Source organism: Glycine soja, chromosome 6, assembly GCF_004193775.1.
Source record: "Glycine soja cultivar W05 chromosome 6, ASM419377v2, whole genome shotgun sequence".
Taxonomy (NCBI): Eukaryota; Viridiplantae; Streptophyta; class Magnoliopsida; order Fabales; family Fabaceae; genus Glycine; species Glycine soja.
The window spans coordinates 5,630,545-5,651,673 of NC_041007.1; the positions used below are offsets into that span (position 1 = coordinate 5,630,545).

Genomic DNA, 21,129 nt, shown 5'->3' on the forward strand with positions numbered 1-21,129 from the left:
TTTGTTAATAATCTATAGGAATTAAAATGTTAATTTATAAAATTAAGAAAATCAAATATTATAAAATTAAAAATCAAAAACTAAAACCATGAATTTGATAAATTTGGAATAAAGGTTACAGTACAACAAATAATAGTATCAAATTACAACTTAAAATAAACTCAAATGATCTTTTTATGCCAAAAAAAAAAATCAAACGATAAGAGTAGTAATTTAGCCAAATTGTAAAAGAAAGAAAATCAGGATCCAAATTCCAAACCATATGTAAACAGTAAACCAAACTGGACTGAGGCGAGAAGGAGTAGAGCATAGTATGGAGCACACAGTCTCAAACTCAAGCAGTGTCGAGCAGATTCTGAATCTTCTCTACGCAGCCGGCTACGTCGACGCCACAAATCCCGATGCGCCGCCGTCTCAGAAAATCGCCGCCGGCCTCTCCTGGTGCATCGCCGCCATAACGCAAGTATCCCTTTCTTCCTTCCTTTCAATCAATTTCGTTAGGGTTTTCTTCTGCCCTCAATCCCCCTAATTCATCTCGCAGAGGCGACGACAACACACGTGACATCGAGGAATCGTTTGGATTAGTTGGATGCCCGCACCCTCTGCGATCCTCTCACATTCAGGATCTTGATACCGATGCTCTTTTTCCTGTAATTCAGTGGCTTGCGTCACACATTCGGCAAAATCAAGAACACTGTGTCAATGAGGTATTGGACTGTTGCTAACAGTGATCGGAACTTTTTATTCTGATAAATTGAAAGGATCGGAAGCTTCGAGTATGTTTTGAGCTATTCTGATTATTTAGGGTTTGTTTGTTTCTGTTTTGATTTTTGAAAGCTGCTTTTAAAATTACTATAACTTTTAGTAAATAGTATATGGATAGACAAAATTTACAATGTCATCTAATCACAAACCACCATTGGATACACTGTGTATACTAAGTCTATTGCCTTTTACGATAGCTAATTTAAAAGTTATATGAAAGATAATTTCTGATTGGTTGATGGTGCATAGAAATAAACTCTATTTTCTTCTTCACTTGTACTTTCTAAAAATCAGTTTTTAAAAATGACTTTATAAAATAGTTTTTAAAAACTAAAAAACAAAAATGCCTGTTGCAACCTTTCTCCACATTTGCCTTGTGTTTATTACTTGTTTAATGCAGTGCTGATTTTTCGTATAGGTTCATCATGCTGAAAATACCATTGAAGTGGATGAGTGTAGAACTTCGATTCAGGCATTAAGTGGCAACTTGGATGAACTGGTTGGTGAGATGGATAAGATGTTAGAATATGAAGCTGGCTCCTTTTTTATGATAACATGCCTTCATACCTCATTTTCCCCTTTTGTAATCTTCTTTGATTGTTACTGTTGTGCTTCTCCTGCCCAATCTGTTAATTATTAACAGAAATTGGATAATTGTTTCTTTTGCTTTATTTCTAATTGCTATCCTTTGCAACATTTACATCTATGTTCTGTGTAGATTTATTTGGCTTTGCTATTGAATTTTCTTCTTATATTTTTTATTTATTTTTTGTCTAAAGAATCAGCGGAAGATGAATGTTGTGAAGCAATTATATATTCTACAAGAGAGAATCAATAAGGAGGGTGCTGATTCTGCAGTACAGAAGTTGCTTTCTTTACTGACATCTTTGAAGGTGAATTGTTTCTTTAACTAATTTTTAATTAACAATTACTGTAAAATACTATAATATTATGTATTGCTTATGTTATTCACTCTTGGTTCAGAATCTTGAAAAGCAGGAAAAATACTTTCAGTCCAATCGTGATGCTAAACACTCAGAACTTCAAGATGATATTAGTGAATTAGAGAGGAAAATAACAAATGACAGTGATAATGAGAACCTTCCTGATGAACTACATCATTCATTTGGTGAATTAGTTGAAAAAGTCAATTTGATGAAAAAGGTAAGCCAGCTTTAATAAGTGGGCTTGTTTCATTCTTCTTTTATTCTCATTTTGTGGCACTTGATGGTTTTAAATTGTTTTTGTGGTTGCACCACAATTACTGAAATTGTGGAACATGTGGGCTAATGTGGTTGCAATTGTAGTCAGGATATAGTTGCAAAAAACTCCCAAACTGTAATACTGCTGCTGCAATTGCATTTGGAAACTGCTATTTAAAACCATATACTCCCTTTGACTAGTTCTTGATCGTTGCTTGTTTGATTGTTTCAACTTTCAATTACTATCAACCTCATGCCTTTTCCCTTTGTGTTAGCAACTTGCTGCTAGACTGAGGGATATTGTGGTATTAAGACGACAGATTGATGACCTACCGTGCCAATCAGAAGTCATCCAGTATGTTTGTTTCTTTCACCTTTCACTTGTACATAATTTTCATTATACTCCTTTAAACTCTTTGCTGAATGAAGTCGAATATGTTCTTACCTAGTTCTAATTATGTGCAACTAAACTAATCCAGGATATATTCTTCAAATTTCCTTTGCACATGTTTACAATGCCCTTATACTATTTAAAACTCTTTGAAACACATGCATCACTTGATTTTCAATTGTGCCATTTGAACTCACCTTCAACTTGAGGTAGGGAAAATAAGAACTCAATGGATTTTTTTTTTTACTTTTAAATAATATGTTCTTAATTTCACAACAAAAAAAATCCTAAACATTTGGGGAGGGTTTTATTACAGCATAGGAAGAGACTGATAAGGCTTAAATTGGATAGGAAATTTGATAGAAAGATACCACATCCATGTTTATTGGGTAGATGTCAGTCTTAAATATATTATTTACTGGATGTTTCTTCATATGTGTGTGAAGGTACGAACGCCGGCTCTCAGAACTGTATGCACAAATCCAGGTTCATGAATTGTTTTGATGAAAAAGAGTTTATTATTAAGAAAAGAGGAAAAGTTAAGTTAGTGGGAGGCTAATACTTTTTTTTGTTTATCAAATCATACTCACTCTGGTTCTCACTTAACTTCTAATTGTTATGCATGTCTTTGGTTTTGCCTATGCACAGGGAAAACATCGACAAACTCGTAAATACTATGCTACCTACAATGCTCTCTTGGAAATAAAAGAATTGATGCTAAAGGAAACATCTTTATTGAATTCGATCATTTCCCAGGTATTCATTGGAGAATTGGAAACATGCTGTAAATTTTTCTTTAGCATTTTGTTTGGTTTTTTTTTGTATTTTCTTTTTAAAGTAAACTATGTAATCTTTGCACCTATTTGAGATGATTCTTCCGATTATATATATGCTTGGCACTCCTGATGATCAAATGTCTTAGTTTTCAATTTATCATTTGGGTTTTCTTAAATTGAAATTCTCTTTGGTAATTAATTTTCAGCAACTTGGTATTTCTTGTTGCCTGCAGATTCATAGTAGACCTTTTGCATTTTGTATCATTGCATCTTCCTATTTCTTTTAACTGATACCTTTTATGTTGAAATTTGTGTCCAAACATTGTTCTGCCCTTTCATTTTGTTGTCATGAATCCTCTCTTACAGGTCTTTAATGATTTCATCTCTGTTCTCTATTACCAGAATATGAATGTCTCTAATTTGGGGTATTTTTATATTTAAGCTTGATATATATAACTTGTATCTAAAATTTAGCCATAGCAGTTATCTGCTATCCCACTATAGTGTTTTTTGGGTTGGCCTCTCGTCACTGTTATCTGGGATTGATAACTAACTTTCCTAAATGACTAATAGTTTAAGCCATTGGAAAGGCACGGATGATTTTATCACCTCTTATCAACGTCAATGAGATTCTACAGAATATTCTGGTCTGAGGTTTTTCTTGACCTCAAAGTCCTAGAGTGGTGACATGGCAAAAAAAACTCATGGGTGTGTGCCCTGTCCTTATTTGATGAGAGAAACCCAATTTAACCGGGTTTGATTGAGGGTAGGTTAAGGTTTTTTCCTCTATTCATAAATGGTAGGGGCAGGTTTATGGAAGGTAGTGAGGGTCTGTTGCCATCCAGTGGAGAATAGAAACTGTTTGACCTAGCATTTCATTGTTTATAGGGGAAATCTGTGTGTTTTCTTTCATGTTATCTAAACAGTTTCAGATTTTCAGCTGTTGTGTTTCTTTTCACTTGGTTGCAGTTTCAAGAGGCCTTTAGTAGCACTGATGGACGTATAAAACTTGTTCATTCCATGGAAGGAATTGTCAAGGGAAGTCAACAGGTAATGCTGTTTTCTAGCTTTCATAAATGATAAATTTGGATGAGTTAACTTCAGCTCGTCAGGTGTTGTGTTGATTTTAACTTAAGAATTCTAAGAACATTAAACAATCTGATTGCAGATAAATTGTTTGTCTGAACCTCACCCAACACATGTTTTTTTGTCCTATTTGAATTTTTTTGTCATTGCATTGTATTTAAAGAACACAAGGCACAAGAAGCTTTAAAAAATGTCGAGAAGCTTTTACAAGAAACTTGGGGGCTTACATTTTCCTAACACAGGAGGTATATAAATATTTTTACCAAAATTACAATAAAACACTATTGATGTATTTAATAACTTCTGTAAACAACTTTTAAAATGACTTTTTAAAACTGCATACAGTGCAGAGTTAACCCACATTCATTCCTTTCTGCATTGACTAATCGGCATTGGTTACAACTTCCAATTACGTCCTTACTATAATTATGATTTAGATATATTGAGTCAATGTTCAGTTTCATGATAATTATTTGGGGAAAATCCTTATACATTATATTAAAATAAATACTTATATTGTCCGTTTGGTGTGGACATTAATTTTAATAGATATAAATGTGATTTTTCTGTTTATCTTTGTTCGCTAAATGTGCTTTCTGTAAGAGTTTTAACTGCTGCACTAATGTGCAGAAGCTAGAAAGGGTTCATGTAGGACTTCAAGAAGAAGAGAGAATTCGTAATGATCTGAAGGATAGGTATGCTGCAGCAACCGGTGAGCACAAGCACTGCTATTCTCTGTTGAAAGCTTTTCAGGTAAGCTTTTTCTGTTCATCGGATGACATGTAGGTGGTGCCATGGTGCAGAGTTAAGCTTGTTTATGATCCTTTGTGGGTGATAATTCTGTGTCTATCTGATAAGGCATCGGTTGATTTAAGAATTGTATTGTTGAATTGGTAGTTTGCATAGCATCTAGTTTGTTTCAAAAATCACATAATAAACTTAACTATCTTATAATGTTTTTCTCTCTAGTGTTTAAAATAGAATTTCAGCTTATTATTGTTATTATTTGGGCCGTTTTTTGGGAACTGATTAATTAGATTTCTTTAATGGCTAGGCCCAATGTGCGAAGAATTAGAGGTTTCGATGACAAGACAACTTTGAGGTTGAGTTGCACAAAGTACTGTATCGCGTCAAAGCGTAGAGGTTGCGTTCATGCTCATAAAATCTGTATTTTAAAGCTGATGCCATGAGTTGTATGTAGTTATGATGATTCACATTCTTTCATTGCTATTTACAGTTTTATTTTACAGTAATATAAAACATTCTTTATGGTTCGAATTTTTGTACAGGTTTCTCTGTAACTGTAGACGATCCCAGTAAGGGTGGAGAATTCTCCAATTGAAATTTACTTTAACGTAAATTTACTAAGGATTGAATTTTTTTATAGCTGCAATTTTGAAAAATGATAAAATAATATTTTAAATTAATAAAAAAATTTCATTAACGTAAATGTCGTATTTTTATATAATGTTATGTGAATATTTGCTCAAGTTGAACTTTTAAGAGTTTTTATAAATTTATTTGAAAGTTATAATTTCATCAACGAATGCTGGCTTAGATGTGCAGAGAAAAAATAATTAAATTCACATAATATAGGGTTATTAATAATTAGATTTATTATTTGCATAAAAAATATATAATGCATAAACAATCAGCCTATTCATTAATCACTGACAATGTTTTACAATTAAAATTGAATTCTTGTAAACCCCTCCCCGTTTCCTTAAAATTGAAGTCGGTAGTATACTGATCGGAAATACCATTGTCTTGTTCCTTGACGAATTCCGCGTTTTTTTATCAATCAATTATTCTTCCAACTTCATTTTTCTTTGATTTGTTATGTTATCAGATCTAATTCATGATTATTACAAATTCCTATGTTGTCATAGTTAAAAGATTCTATGTTGGTTTTGCTAGGTCAAAGATAAACCCATTACTAATTAAAACAAAAAAATTTGGGATATGTAACTTATTTACGCTTAGGAAAGTGCTTATAATTTTTTTAGTTTAAGTTATTAAAATATGTTTTTAAACTTAATTGAGCATATTTTATAATTTACGTTCTTATTTAATGAGTTTTTTAAATAAATACTTAGTTGTGAATTTAAAACCGCCCTTACTCTCACACAGGAAATATACGAATAATGAAGGGGTTGAAATTTGGTGTTGATTTATCTTATTATTCTTATTGTATGTTTCTCGTCTGCCGTTTCTTCTTTCTGTTCACATCTTCTTCGTTGTTTTAGCAGTCAAAGTCTCATTAAGAAATGGCTTTGAACTAACGCATTCTTCTTCAATTTATTCTTAATACAGTACACGTCTTTGTGGAACTGTAAGAAAACTTTATAAAGGTAATGACCGAGTCTTGCGTTAGAATATGCATGAACCTTCCTAGTTATTATCCTAGATATATGAATGATATATCCAAGTGTTTTACATGCTCTCCGTAAGTCCAAAATACATGTACGAAGCTAACTGAACGCCGAAAGTTGTACAGATATAGAGTTAATACAGTGTTCATCAGGCCATTTGTTTAAAGTTCTCGATATTAAAATCAAATAAATATAATTAAATTTACTTTTATATTATAAATTCTCAAAAATATAATCTTTTATACCTTTTTTTCTTCCAGTGCAATCATGAGTGAGTATTTAGGGGTTAAGAACAAATAGCACTCTATTATTGTACACGTGGCAGCCCAAGACGTAAAAGTAACAGATAATAAATTTAATTAACAACAACAATAATAATAAATCCAAATTTGGTAATAAAATAAACTAATAACAAACAAACACATAACGCTAAACATATCTACGTAAAAGTTAAAATAGCACTAGTAATGTTCGAATATTTGAAATATGTATTAATCGGTCACTGTTTGCCAAAAGTTTTCAATTGAAATTTTAGACTTGTTTAAAGAGTGTCATGAATCATTGACTATTCATGGCGTACATTAATTTATATGTTAAATAATTTGGAAAATTTTGTGGAAGCTATGCGATCATGTGTCAAGACCATGGCGTACATTATACATGTCATATTAATACTTGACATAACAAGTTGGATGGCTTGAAATGGGTCAAGTCATTGCACACCATATGAAAAACCTACTTTAATAAATTGTATATAAATATAGAATATAGATACAAGTGATCGATCCCTTGTGTAACACATCGGTGGAAACAAAAAGTTAATTTTGTATTACCGACCAGTGCTTTATTAGATGGCTTTCTCATAAAATTCATATTTTTTTTAAAGTTGTCATTTTAATCGACCATAAACTTTCACAGTAATTTATTTCTTTTCTCCTTAGTCTGGAAGTTAAGAATATGAAAATACTACGTACAACCAAGAATTATCATCATGAATAACAGATTACATCTTAAAAATATAATGATATCTTATAAATAAGTTAGATTTCAATCTTATAAAGTCCAGCAAAATCTTTATTTTGGTGTAAATTTATCATAAATTTCTCATTAGGCTTGTTGGCCAGTTCATCCTTTAAAAAAAATCTATAACAAATAAAGTTAAACAAAAAAACATGTATTTTTAATCAAAATTAAACTCAAACTTATCATAGCTTAGTCTGACTTAATCTATTTTCAAGTTAGGTTATTCAAAAGGCCTTTTTGGTCTAAGAAGGTGACTTATTTAAATAAATATATAATGATTTTTTTTCTAGGATTATTATTAATTAATTTTTTATAATGTATACATGTATTTTCCTTTTTAAATATTAAGCCTACAAGTTTATTAGAGGATGAATATGTGTTCTACTTAGAAACCTTATTACAATCTGTAAAAAAAAACCCCATTACAAAATAAGTTTTTTAGTATCTTGTCATGAAAATCATATTATATCTTAAAATATATGTGAATTGGATGGTTAAGGAAAAAGATCACGAGTTTATCTCTTCTACTAATAAAAAAATTAACAATATTAACCATTAACATTTAACAATAAAAAAATACTTAAAATAAGTGTATTTATTTTTACTCTTGTCTTATGCACTTAATTAGTAGTATAATACATAGATTTAATAATCATAATCGGTTAGGCATAACTAAAAACTTTAATTAATGGAATAAAAATCAAACTTACAAATCTTTCAAAAACATGCTATACTTAAACTTGAATTCATTTTAAAGAAGAAACCTATTTAACAAAGGCTAGCATAATCTATTTTCCACTATGGCATAGAAGGTCAGAAATTTGAATGTGCTAGAAGCAAAACTTGGTGTAAAGTTAATGAGACATCAACTTTGCACTTAAAATGTGAAGCTGTTCCCAATCCTTCCTACCACGTACATCATATATCTACCACTTCCTAACAACCAACAAAAATAGGAAATCCACAAAGAAACAAAATTATAAGAAGCAAATTAAATTAATAAAGCATCTAACTAGATAAATGCTTAAGGAATTAATACATAACATAATTAAGATACATATAATTTCAAGTACTAATCAAAGACAATGCTTCTCCAAAATTCTTGGCTTTGATCCCAATATACTCCTTCACAGTCACATCACGAAAACGAGCGACAGAGTCAACTAAAGGAGAAACCACATAATCTAACGGTGGAGAATAGAAATAAGCCACAGAGTAACGTTCCCGTGTACTATTCACCGTTACACGGTGAAGTGCACTACGGAACCTGGCGTTGGAAATGATGTGCAAGAGATCTCCAGTGTGCACGACCAGGGTGTTAGGGTGAGGGTGCACAGGAACCCACTCTTTTCCTTCCTTGAAGATTTGAAGACCAGTGATTCGGCTTTGGTGAAGAATTGTGAAGAGAGAAGTGTCTGTGTGAGGGGCTAAGCCCATGGCTCGGTTTGGCTCGGGACAACTTGGGTAAAAATTTAACTGAACAGCTCCACTTATGTTGCTTGCACCAACCCACTTTGTTTTCTCCTCACTTATGTCCATTAAGCTGAACATCATCTGTGTTAGTCTCTCCGCTAGAACCTTCATTTGCTTCTCATAATTCTCCATCAAATCACTGCACCATTAATTTATTAGTTCTTAGGTTAATGTTTGTAACATGCATGACATGGAATTTTAAATAGGACAAAACTTATAAAACACGGTCTCCGATTCTATCTATAAAAAACAAGTCCCAGTATATTTGTCTTAGATTTTCTTTATATAAGAAACAAGTTACGGTAGAAGTAGTATATATGTTATTATAATTCAAATCCACATTTTATCTTTATAAATGTTATTTTTCATCTTGATAATTCTAATTGATACTAATTTTGAGAGGGGAATAGCAAGAAAAAAAAAATAATGCTAGCTACATGACACAGGTTCTGTATATTCTATGCCAGGCTAAATTTATATGAGAGTTTATCGTTATTAGCTTATGCAATATTCCAGCGATAAGTACGTGTTTACTACTAGAGTTGGCGTTTTCAAGACTTTTGTTAACTACTTGATTTTACAGGAAAACGACCTCTAAACCTTAGTTTTCACAAGTAAGTTTATTGTATACCATGTGGTGGTTGGATTAGTTTAATTTAATCATGCATGGCTTATATAAGGACAAAATAACGAGTCTATATTTGTTTTCCTTTCATTTATAGGCACTATAGCTGGAAGCAATGGCTTCATTTCTAGCAAAAGAAGTGTTTTTTTAGACCACAGGTTTACTCCACCGAAAGTAATCCTCTTGGAGTCGTGTAACAAAAAGAAGTGTTGGTTAGCAGGTATTAGTGTGTCCGTTGCATGGAAGTGCGGATGAGACTGTAATATTGTACTTACCAAAACCCTGCATGATCGTTAGGCCATATCTTTTTGGCATCATGAGAGGGAGAACCAATGATGGTAAACCCTTCATGCCACATGAACTTTGGGAAGAACGGTGAAATCCTTGCTCTGCCATACCCCGTCGCACCACCAGGAGATCGAAGAGCCTTCAACTTCTGTTCAGTGGGAAGAGCAAAGAGCCTTTTAGCCTCTTCTTCTACATCTTCAATAACACAAAAGGGTATGCCATGGTTCTTCAATTGGAAAGCACCCCATTTCTCACATGCATGGCCTATTTGTTCCATGGCATTTGGATCCATGAGGTCTATGATGGGTATGAATGATGATGATGATGCATCATCATTGAATGAGACATAATCATCATCGTTGGGTTGAGAGTGAGACCATGCGTGAGAATCAGGTAAGCTATGGGCTGAAGAAAAGTCTAAGGGAATAATGTCACGGAGGTGGAGAGGGTGTGCTTTGTAGGCTTCAGAGAGAGTAGTGTTCATTTTTAATTAAGATATGAAATTGCAAGAGATTAGGAGGGTATATATATATATATATATATATATATATATAGCTATGTTGATTGATTAGAAATTATATAAGGGTATATGTAAATATAAGAATATTTAGGGGATATGTATGAATTTATTAATTATGGAGAGATTAGGTTAAAATGATACAGGTGGAAGAGGGGTTTCTATTGGACTGAGTTGTGTCGAGTTTTGGAATATATGGTTTTGAAAAAGACAAAGAAAGGAACAAAGTATTCTGAAGAGGTTGTAGCATCTCAAAGTCTTAGACATTATTATAAAAAGAAACAAGACAAGATCCGGGTTGCTCTCCTGTGCAATATAGTGCTGACTAGAATTAAAGCTAGTGGATGGGGTGCAACTTAATGTAATTAAGCTTTGTTTTGTATTAGTTTATCAATAAATTCTTGTACGAAAAGAAAAGAAAAAATAAAAATGAAATGATTCTTTCATAAATTTAAATTACTTTATCCATATATAAGTTAATTTTAAAAATTCCTTCATTTAGTTTTTTTGAAAGAAAAAGCTATAATTTAACTTGTTTATAAGGTAATTTTAGTTTATAAAAAACACGTAATTTATTTTATATATAAAGAAATAGGTGGAGGTATTTCTGAAAATATATTTTTGAATCTAGACTGATGAATAATTAGATGAAAAAAAAAACAAATTATATTTTAACTGGATTACTTTTGAATTAAATAACATTAATTTAATGAAATCAAATTAATATTTAATGTCTGAATATAAAAAAACTAGACTGACTGGTAATTGGATGAAAAAGAAGTAAATTAATATTTTAACTGAATTGTATTTTTATTAGTTACCATTAATTGAATGAAAAAAAATCAAATTAATATTTAACGCCGAATATGAAACAATTTACATTTTATATGCACCGTTCAACTACCTAAAATTAATTCCCAAAGTTATGTATTATTTTAAAATCTTACTGAAGTGTAAATTAATTATTAATTGTTGCTGTTATTAAATTTTGTCAGATAAAACAAGTAAATTGAATAAGCATTTTTTATATTAATTTATTGCTAATTAATTGCTGATTGAAACTGTTTCTTAAAAATTGTAATATAAAATTATGTAAATTAATTGCTAATTGTTGTTGTTATTAAATTTTTTGTATAAAATATGTAATTGAATAAGTAGTTTTTATATTAATTTCTGAAATATATTTTTGAATGTTGACTGATGAATAATTAGATTAAAAAAATAAAATTGATATTTAACTGAATTACGTTTGCATTAATTAACATTAATTTAATGAAAAAAATAAATTAATATTTAAATTCTGAATATGAAACAATTAGGTTGATAAGTAATTGAATAAAAAAAGTAAACTAATATTTTAACTGAATTATGTTTTCATTAATTAACATTAATTTAATGAAAAAATCAAATTAATATTTAATGTCCGAATATAAAACAATTAGGTTGATGAGTAAATGAATAAAAAAGTAAATTAATATTCTAATTGAATTACGTATGCATTCATTAGCATTAATTGAATGAAAAATATTAAATTAATATTTAACGTCTGAATATGAAACAATTTATCTTTTATATGCATACATTCAAATACCTAAAATTAATGCCCAAAAGTAACGTATTATTTTAAAATGTTAATGAAGTGTAAATTAACTATTAATTTTTGTTGTTATTAAATTTTGTCATATAAAATGAGTAAATTGAATAAGCAATTTTTATATTAATTTATTGTTAACTAATTGCTGACTGAAACTGTTTCTAAACTTTTTAATATAAAACTGTGTGAATTAATTGCTAATTGTTGCTGTTATTAAATTTTGTCGTATAAAATAAGTAATTGAATAAGTAGTTTTTAACTTTTTATATTAATTTAGTTGATACAAAATATCAAATCAAATCTTTAAAATAATTGTTTTAAACTTTACCGTTTGATTAAAAGAATTGTTTTATATAAAACAAATCAAAATATTAAAAATTTCAAATTTGTCATTACATTAAAAGAATTATTTATTGAAAAAAATATTTTAATAGAATTAAATAATATTAAAAAATTATTTTGAAAGATGTTGAAATGTTTAGAGAAGGAGAAGGGTTCAGATATAACATTTGGACTAGTGTGGATATGCAAAGATTGAGAAAAAAGAAAACCGTTTTCTTTTTTGCTTGCATTTTTTCTGCACATTTAGTTATTTGTTGTTATTTTTTACTAGTGTAATAATTTGTGTCTTATAGGCGTCTTGTAATGTTTTTTGTTATATATTAAAAAATAAATAAATTAAAAACAAAAAAATTTGAATCGTATTGTTATACTAAAATAAATACTCTTAAAATATATAAAATTATTTAAGTAATTTCAAATTACTGGTATCTTAAGTTTGAGTTATTATTTATTTATGTCCCGTTGATAATCAAGTAGACTGATTTATTTTACTTTTAAATTCAAATACCCATTAAAATATTTATTTTTAGTCCATAAAAAATTTTAATATATATTTTTTTTGTTATCTCTAATCACTATGTTTATGACCCAAATTAAAAAATGAATCCAACAAAAGTTATAATTCACAAACAAATAATATTTTTATAGCATATAATAGATAAATATGTAATATTTTAATATTATATATCTTAATCATTCATAGTGATAATCAACTTCATTCATAATCATAATAATTATCAGATTTATTCATTACATGCACATCCATCATATTATTTCCATCATCTAAAAAAGCAACAACATAATAGATCAATTTTAATATTAGTGTAAAGAATGATGGATAAAATATTTTCTTTGAATTAGTATGTGAGAAATGAAAAAGTAGAGAAATCATTACCTTACCTGAGAGGAATACCTTTGTCACACTATAAAGTTGAAAAAAAACATTAGAAAATAATGAAAAAAATATAAGATAAAAGAGACAAAACAAAAGAAAGGATAATAAAAGTTAAACAATAAAAAAAAAAGTAAAATATATAAAGGAATGAATAAAGAATATATTTGGAATTTAAAATGATAATTAAATTAAACTTAAATAATCAATAAATAATCAAATCGCAAAGATTAAAAATCTTAATTACATGTAATTGATTTGAAATAATTAGAATTAAATATTTAATTATTGAATTACTTATAATTGACTAATAACAAAAAAATTATGTAATACTAATCAATTTTTTATTAATTAATTATAATACATTTTGTAAATAAATAAATTTTCATATTAATAAATATATTAAAAAAATATCAAAAAAAATAATTATTAAAATTTTATATCTAAAATTGTATTTAAATTTTTCTTATTATAAATTTAATCATAACAAAATTAATATCTAAAAAATATACTAAAAACATTTAAGTTATTTTACTAATGTTTAATTTTCAATTGATTCAAGGTTGTTGGGTATAGCATTAACCTTATTGTATTTTTACTATTATGGATTTGACATACTGGAAGGTGATTCATTAGGAAAGTTGAAGCAGGCAAAGTCATTGTTGAATCTCTTCATTGTAGTAAAATATAAATTTGTAATTGCAACAACAACTGCATAAAGTAGGAAGAGGCAAGCCACGTGCTTTAATTGTAAAAGGAAAAAAAAAAAAAAAAACTAAATAGGACCCATCAATCCTTTTTTTTTTTTCTCCTCCTAATTTTTGTATGGGTTCTTAATTATTATCCTCCCTTCTCAAGTTTTTATTTTTTGTGTGTAAACTCTATTCAGTTATAAAATTTTATAATCTTCAAATTTCTAATATATTAATTTTATTTATTTATTTTACTTCTTTTTAGGAAAAATGTTCAATGAAAGACTCATATGAAGAGGAGAGTGAAGAGAAGATCGATGAAGGAATGATAAAAGAGTGAAAGGTATTGCAAGAACTGAATTCCTCGCCTTATAGTTTATATCCCGTAACTAAATTATTTTAGGTTACTTGAAGGAATTTTTAAAAAAAAATGGATTTAGCCTTTATTATCTCTACAAATAGGTACTCTTAAAAAAAAAAAAATCTCTACAAATAGGTAAGTTTTTTTTTTTTTTTACGGAACAAATAGGTAAGTTAAGATTCAATAAAGGTTTAAAACGAAGTATAAACGGGTCATATATATCCAATGATAGAAGTATATAGTTCTATTCAATATTTGAAAGATGCATTAAATTTAAATTAAATCGAATCGAGTCAAATTAATAATTAAACTTATTTAAAAACCAAGTCTTTCATTTACATTATTAATTAGAACAATAATTAAAGAAAAATACTTGAACCAATGGTCACTCCAGCTTGAGATTAGTCGTCATTAGTGTTGCAACTGCAACTGTTTCCAAAAAAAAAATTTGCTTGCGTGGGAGATTTGGCGTGGTTAATTACAATTTGGTTTTCCGAATTGTGTTGTGAATCATGTTTTGTGAACATAACTTTTGAGACAGTAAAAAATAATTTCTAAAATTTTAAGGCTTGTTTTTAGGATATATATATATATATAGAGAGAGAGAGAGAGAGAGAGAGAGGAGGGGGATGTTTCAAGTGAGAAGATTCTGATGATGAAAAATGAAAATAAATAATGATGACCATTAAATTATAATTAAAATTAATAGAGGATTAAGATTAAACCTTCATTTTAAACACTCACATTCCTTGTTCTTCCTGATATTTTCCTTTCATAGCTTCTCCCTACCGGTGATATGAATATACGCTAAGGGAAATTTGCTTTGCATCTAATTTTGGGGATGAATGTATTCAATTCTTCACTTTACCTTTAATTTGGGGGCATGGAGACATGAATTACATTGTGAAGATTTTTTTTTATGGGATTTATGAACTCTGCATTTCTTTCTTAGAATTATTGTTAGTTTTGAAAATCAATAGGATTGAACAAATTTATGTTTTCCTATCAATTGCTATTGTGTGAAGCAAAGCCTACATCAATAGGTGCAGAGCACAGGAACTGCGAATGGGGAATGCAAAACCCTTGATTATAAATACGTGAATCTATGTATAAATAAATAAGTATTTGATAACTTATATTCACCTTTTTTAAATAAAAAAACAAACTTACACCTACTTGTTTTTTAAAATGAGTAAGTTAAAAGTTACATATGATATAATGCATTTTAACAAAAAAATTAATTATAAAGTATTAACTTATTCCTTTTAAAAATAAGTGAATATAAATTAACAAATTATATAAGTATTTATTAACATATATCCACTTACTTTTTAAAAATAATAATTTAACAAGTTGATATAAATTAGCAAACTCGAACAAACAAATATAAAATCTATAAATATATACTAGTATATTGAAATAGTAGAATTAATGTGAAATGAAAGGATTCAATGTATTTGTTTCTGACACCTATTCCTAGATTTGCGGAATTGGTTGTCTTTACTGATCAACACACTCACGTGCTACACTGTGGATTTTTGCGGGCTGAGTTTCAGTCTTTGGGCTCAATTAAGCTTTCACTTTTTCAGCAATGCACAAGTTGACCAACACCCCAACAGACAAAATCAACGCATTAAAAAATTTAAAATCTAGAAATAACCATTGTTGTGAACTAAAACTCTAAAAGGGGCACGCATTTATCACGTTTAGGAAGGGGAAAAAAACTAATAAACACAGAAATTGTCTGTTCAACACAGAATTTTCCGACGTTTTTTTGGAGTATGATTTTTATGATAAGAAGTTGAGCAATGACTACTTCATGTGCATAATTATGTAAGAAAACTTTAACCAAAAAAATCGCAGAAAAAATGAGTGATTAAAAAATTTAAGTACGTGTCACAAATCCTTTTGCGTAAATTTTAATTAACAATTAATTAGTTCACAGAATCAGTTTCAGAAGACAAAAATACTTACTAATAACATGCCAAGACTTGGTGGCAGAGCAACGTGTTAATTATGAGGGCACAGAATCTCTCGTGAATGAAAAGGAAAACGTTTTGTGAACACTCTAAATCTTATCTTGACCTGGAGTGAGAGAGATATAGAAGAGAGAAGAGAGAAGAGAGAAGAGTGATAGATAAATATAATATTTGATATAATGCGATGAAAATAATAGTAAATAAAAGTGTCAAATATGTATTTAAAATATTAAGGTGTTCCATATATTAATGTTGAATAAAAAAAAAGGCAATAGCATAGAAAAAATTAAAAGATTTTGGCAACATCTAGTTGTCAATTCTTTTGAAAACTTCAATTAAGTGTTAGAATCTTCGAATAAATTGTAGTTTACTTTCTAAAATTTTGGCTTATCGTCATATGTGTCATGATATTCTTAAAATATTATAATGTTTTCTTTTCGCAGTGCTCTCGTAACATGCAAGGTCTGACTCTGCCAATGTAACTCTAACATATACTAATTAACTTTGGGGTATTTAAGAGTGTCTTAATATTGACAACAAAAGTTTTGTATGGATTTGTCTCATTAAGTTATACGTGGCAGGACATGGCAGATTTGTCTCATTAAGTTTTGTATGGATTTGTCTAATTAACTTTGGGGTATTTAAGAGTGTCTTAATATTGACAACAAAAGTTTTGTATAGATTTGTCTCATTAAGTTATACGTGGCAGGACATGGCAGAGATCTTATTGATGGAGACAAATGTTACATATTATGTAAGTGGCACATCATGTTATTTACATATGTTATTGAAGGCTTCCAGCATAGCATATAGAGAAGTGTGTGATATGCGATTGTTGTCTTTGGTGCCTTAAATAAATAAGAAAGGATGATTCAATTCACATGGTTAAAGTTCAAAAGTTGAGATGGGAATGCTTATATCATATCACAGTGTTGTTTTATGCGGAGCAGGAGTTCAAAAAGTTGACAAGAAAGATTACTTGAGCTAGCTTCTTTCGCAGGTCTCAAAGAAGGAAAGCCAAATTGCTTGAATGATGGGTGATCTGATTGAGAGTGGAGTCATGTGTTAAATGATGAAGAGAAAGAAATGGTTAACTGTTTATCATCATGTTATGTGTCGATCGACAAAGAGTGAGAATGGGATTTCTTCTCTTTAATTTTACTAGTATTTAGGGCGATAAATTCCATTTTCTTACAAAGTACAAGTATACCGTAGACTCTTAATTATTGAGAATTACTAAACGCGTAAATCATTATGAGATCTTTTTTTCTGGATTATAAATAGCAGGTGCCCACGTAGATCAGAGATTAATTTTATTTTTATTGTATAATTGTCTCTAAATCAAAAAAAAATTATACACAAATAAAATTAAACACAAGTTCTCCCTTAAAATATATCATTCTTCTACGTGTAAATGCAATAAAATCTAGATAAAGAACATTTGGTGTAATTGGTTTTAAGTTGAATACAAAGCTCATTTCTCTTGTTATGTATTGACCTTATAGCTTGCCATTATTTATTCTTTTGATATGTCCTTCTAAGATTTTTGTATTTGAATTAGAGTATCTTTGTACTCTGTTGATTATTAATAAATTTTTCTCAACAAAAAATATAATACATCTTTTTTGAAAAATTTAAACTTGTATAAAATATCAAATATTTTATTTATAAATCATTATTATATAATTAATAGTAGTGTAATTCTTCAAATATTAGCTATTAAAAATAAATTTACACAATTATATTTATGGATCTTTACTCAAATATTTACCAATAAATTATCTTTTATATATATATATATATATATATATATATATATATATATATATATATATATATATAAAGTTGTCATAATTTTACAAACATATAAAAAAATAATTAATATCATAAATGTATAAATAAAGATATATACTTATGTTATGTATAAAGTCAAAAGTTGGATTATAGCAGTTTTCAAAATTAATAAGAAAAACAATTTTTAATTTTTCAATTTTATTAAATGGGGTGGATTTGTGAGCATCTCTAAATATATATAAATTTAGATTTTAGAATAAGATATATCAATAAATTAATTTTAACGAATTCATTAACTATTATAAGATGACTTTAATTATTATTACACTCTCTCTCACACATAAAATATCAAGACCCATCTTATATTCCTATATACTGATAATTAATTTTAACGACATTCTTCAATGCGTATACTGAATATTTGGAAACAAGATATATGTTAAAACTTAAAACTGAGAAAAGTACAAGTCAAATTGGTCTGTGCTGTGCAGACAAAATTTCAATTTCATTCCGACTCATCCATAAACAAATCCAAGAACGAGGAGAAGGAAGTAGGCACATCATCGGATGCCTCCGACGCTTTCTTTTTTCCTTTTGATCCTTATCCTTTGCATGCACGTCTGCGCACACATAAAGCACACCTTATTTATGAGGCCAAAAAGGAAAGTTCCAAGAATGGTCATTTTTTACTTTGGGTATTTGTTCTCTTAGATTAAAACCTATGTTAATGATTAATGTCTTAAGGCAAAAATATCAAATGAGATTTCTTTTACAAATTATTTATCTTAATGAGTTTATTTGAAAATTATTTATCCTCTGGATCTATTTTTTTATTATAAAACGCCTCTCCGAATGACGTGTTTTCCGTGAAAGTGACACGTGATAAGACTTAGGACGCGTCCTGCGTACAGGCACCACAGGTAGTGCCGCTACTGCAGCAGGCGGGTCGTGTTGGAGACCTAGACGCGACGAGTCACGGTGAAACCCAGGCGCGACCTAGTTGGGTCGCATTTTATTTAATATTTTTTATATTTTGTATATTGTTTTTATTTAATATATTTTATATTATTTTATTTAATTTTTTTATATTTTATTTAATAGTTTTTATATTAAATAAATTCTTAACATTATGTAAATTGTTTTTATTTACTATATTTTTATATTTTATTTAATATTTATATATTAAATAAATCCTTAATATTAGAAAAAAATAAATGAAATATTAAATAAAATATAAAATATAAAAAAGTAAAAAATATTAAATAAAATAATATAAAAACAATATACAAAAATATAAAAATATTTAATAAAATAAAAAAATATTATTTTAAATAAAATTATTTATCACTTTAAACTCTAAAGTTGAATTTTAAAAAAATATAATTTTTTTTACGATTTTAGTATAAAAAATAAAAAATAATTTTATGAAAATATCTTATTACTTTAAATGCAGATGAAAATATCTTACACATATTTTTGCTCTATGGTCTTTTAATTTTTTTTTATTATTTTAGTAAAAAAATAAAAATCATAAAATGATTTATTACTTTAAAGAAACATCTCTTGTTACATGTTCAAAATTATTTTTTATTTCTTTTACTAAAATAGTAAAAAAAATTATATTTTTTTAAAATTAACTTTAGAGTTTAAAGTCATAAATAATTTTATTCAAAATAATATTTTATTATTATTTTATTAAAAAAATTTATATTTTTGTATATTCTTTTTATAATTTTTTTTTATATTATTTTATTTAATATATTTTATATTTTATTATTATTATTTTTCTAATATTAAGAATTTATTTAATATATAAATATTAAATAAAATATAAAAAATATAGTAAATAAAAACAATATAAAAAATTATTTATGACTTTAAAATCATACATAATGTTAAGAATTTATTTAATATAGAAACTATTAAATAAAATATAAAAAAATTAAATAAAAACAATATACAAAATATAAAAAATATTAAATAAAATGCGACCCAGTTGGGTCGTGCCTGGGTCCCCAACACGACCCGACGCGTCTTTGCTACCTGTCGCGCCTATACGCAGGGCACGTCCCAAGTCATGTCTGGTGTCACCTTCACGGGAAACGCGCCCTTCGAGAAGGCGCTTTATAATAGAAAAACAGACCCACAGGATAAATAATTTCAAAACAGACCCATTTAGATAAATGATTTATAAAAGGAACCCATTTGATATTTTTACCAATGCCCTAAAAATCTTATTTATGAGGCACAACTAATCTTTTAGTTGTTTTCTTTCTATCATTGTATTTCTACCACATACAAAAAAAACACCTTAACAAGTGAATCTATCTCACTTGATCACAAGAATGAGTTGTTATAAATGTCTTAGTGTCTATTTTCTCTTCCTATTATTAAAAAACAGTAAATCATGTTTGGAGAGATAATTAAACAATTCCTAATTAAGATTAATTTTGTTCTTTAAAAAAAAGATCATTTTGTAACTTATATACACGAACGTATTAATTGTTTATTTATAAAGTTTAGATGGTGAGTTTAGTCACATTAATAATTATACATGCTATCTATTTGTTAATCCAACATAACCTAGTAACCTTATTTAAGTTGTGCAGCGGTTCTGCCAAGCTGATATAACATAGCCCAATGACATAAAAATAATTGCGACTTAATCTAATAATCTTAGGATAAAAATAGATGAGTTCGCGAATTCGTCAAAAAAAAGTCATCGGGTATATATGAGTTAATCTATGTCAAGTTAATTAACATCAAGTCAAATAACTCAGCTCAAGATTTTAAAGAAAAATATTCATTATAAAATGACATATTTAAAGTCATTTAATAAATATTGTAAGCCACAAATCGATTTATTTGAAAAAATAATATAATAGTACTAATAAGTAGACATATAATATAATAATAATAATAATATAAATTAATATTATTATCATCATATTAAACTT

The 21,129-nt window shown here is 28.1% G+C and overlaps 2 protein-coding genes across 5 annotated transcripts; one reads left to right on the forward strand and one right to left on the reverse strand.

Annotated features, from left to right (window-relative positions):
* The first annotated feature begins 200 nt into the window (after window positions 1-200).
* LOC114415020 (coiled-coil domain-containing protein 93) lies at window positions 201-5,606 on the forward strand. Of its 4 annotated transcripts, none has more exons than XR_003667301.1 (12): window positions 203-459; window positions 542-707; window positions 1,184-1,264; window positions 1,545-1,658; window positions 1,750-1,929; window positions 2,243-2,322; window positions 2,805-2,844; window positions 3,007-3,114; window positions 4,104-4,184; window positions 4,851-4,973; window positions 5,275-5,413; window positions 5,510-5,606. XR_003667301.1 is itself a non-coding variant. In XM_028379518.1 (11 exons), the coding sequence occupies exons 1-11, from the start codon at window positions 314-316 to the stop codon at window positions 5,293-5,295; spliced, it is 1,125 nt and encodes a 374-aa protein (XP_028235319.1). In that variant the 5' UTR covers window positions 201-313; the 3' UTR covers window positions 5,296-5,498. The 4 variants fall into 4 exon arrangements, 2 of the variants coding, with proteins under 2 accessions (XP_028235319.1, XP_028235318.1); XR_003667302.1 differs by having other exon boundaries at window positions 5,275-5,363; window positions 5,510-5,588; XM_028379518.1 differs by lacking the exon at window positions 5,510-5,606 and having other exon boundaries at window positions 201-459; window positions 1,765-1,929; window positions 5,275-5,498.
* A 2,829-nt stretch (window positions 5,607-8,435) lies between these two features.
* Window positions 8,436-10,507, reverse strand: LOC114415021 (gibberellin 3-beta-dioxygenase 1-like). Its single transcript, XM_028379519.1, has 2 exons — window positions 9,989-10,507; window positions 8,436-9,227 (listed from the first exon to the last, which is right to left on the reverse strand). Exons 1-2 carry the CDS (start codon window positions 10,483-10,485, stop codon window positions 8,681-8,683), a joined length of 1,044 nt encoding a protein of 347 aa, XP_028235320.1. The 5' UTR covers window positions 10,486-10,507; the 3' UTR covers window positions 8,436-8,680.
* Window positions 10,508-21,129: the final 10,622 nt, after the last annotated feature.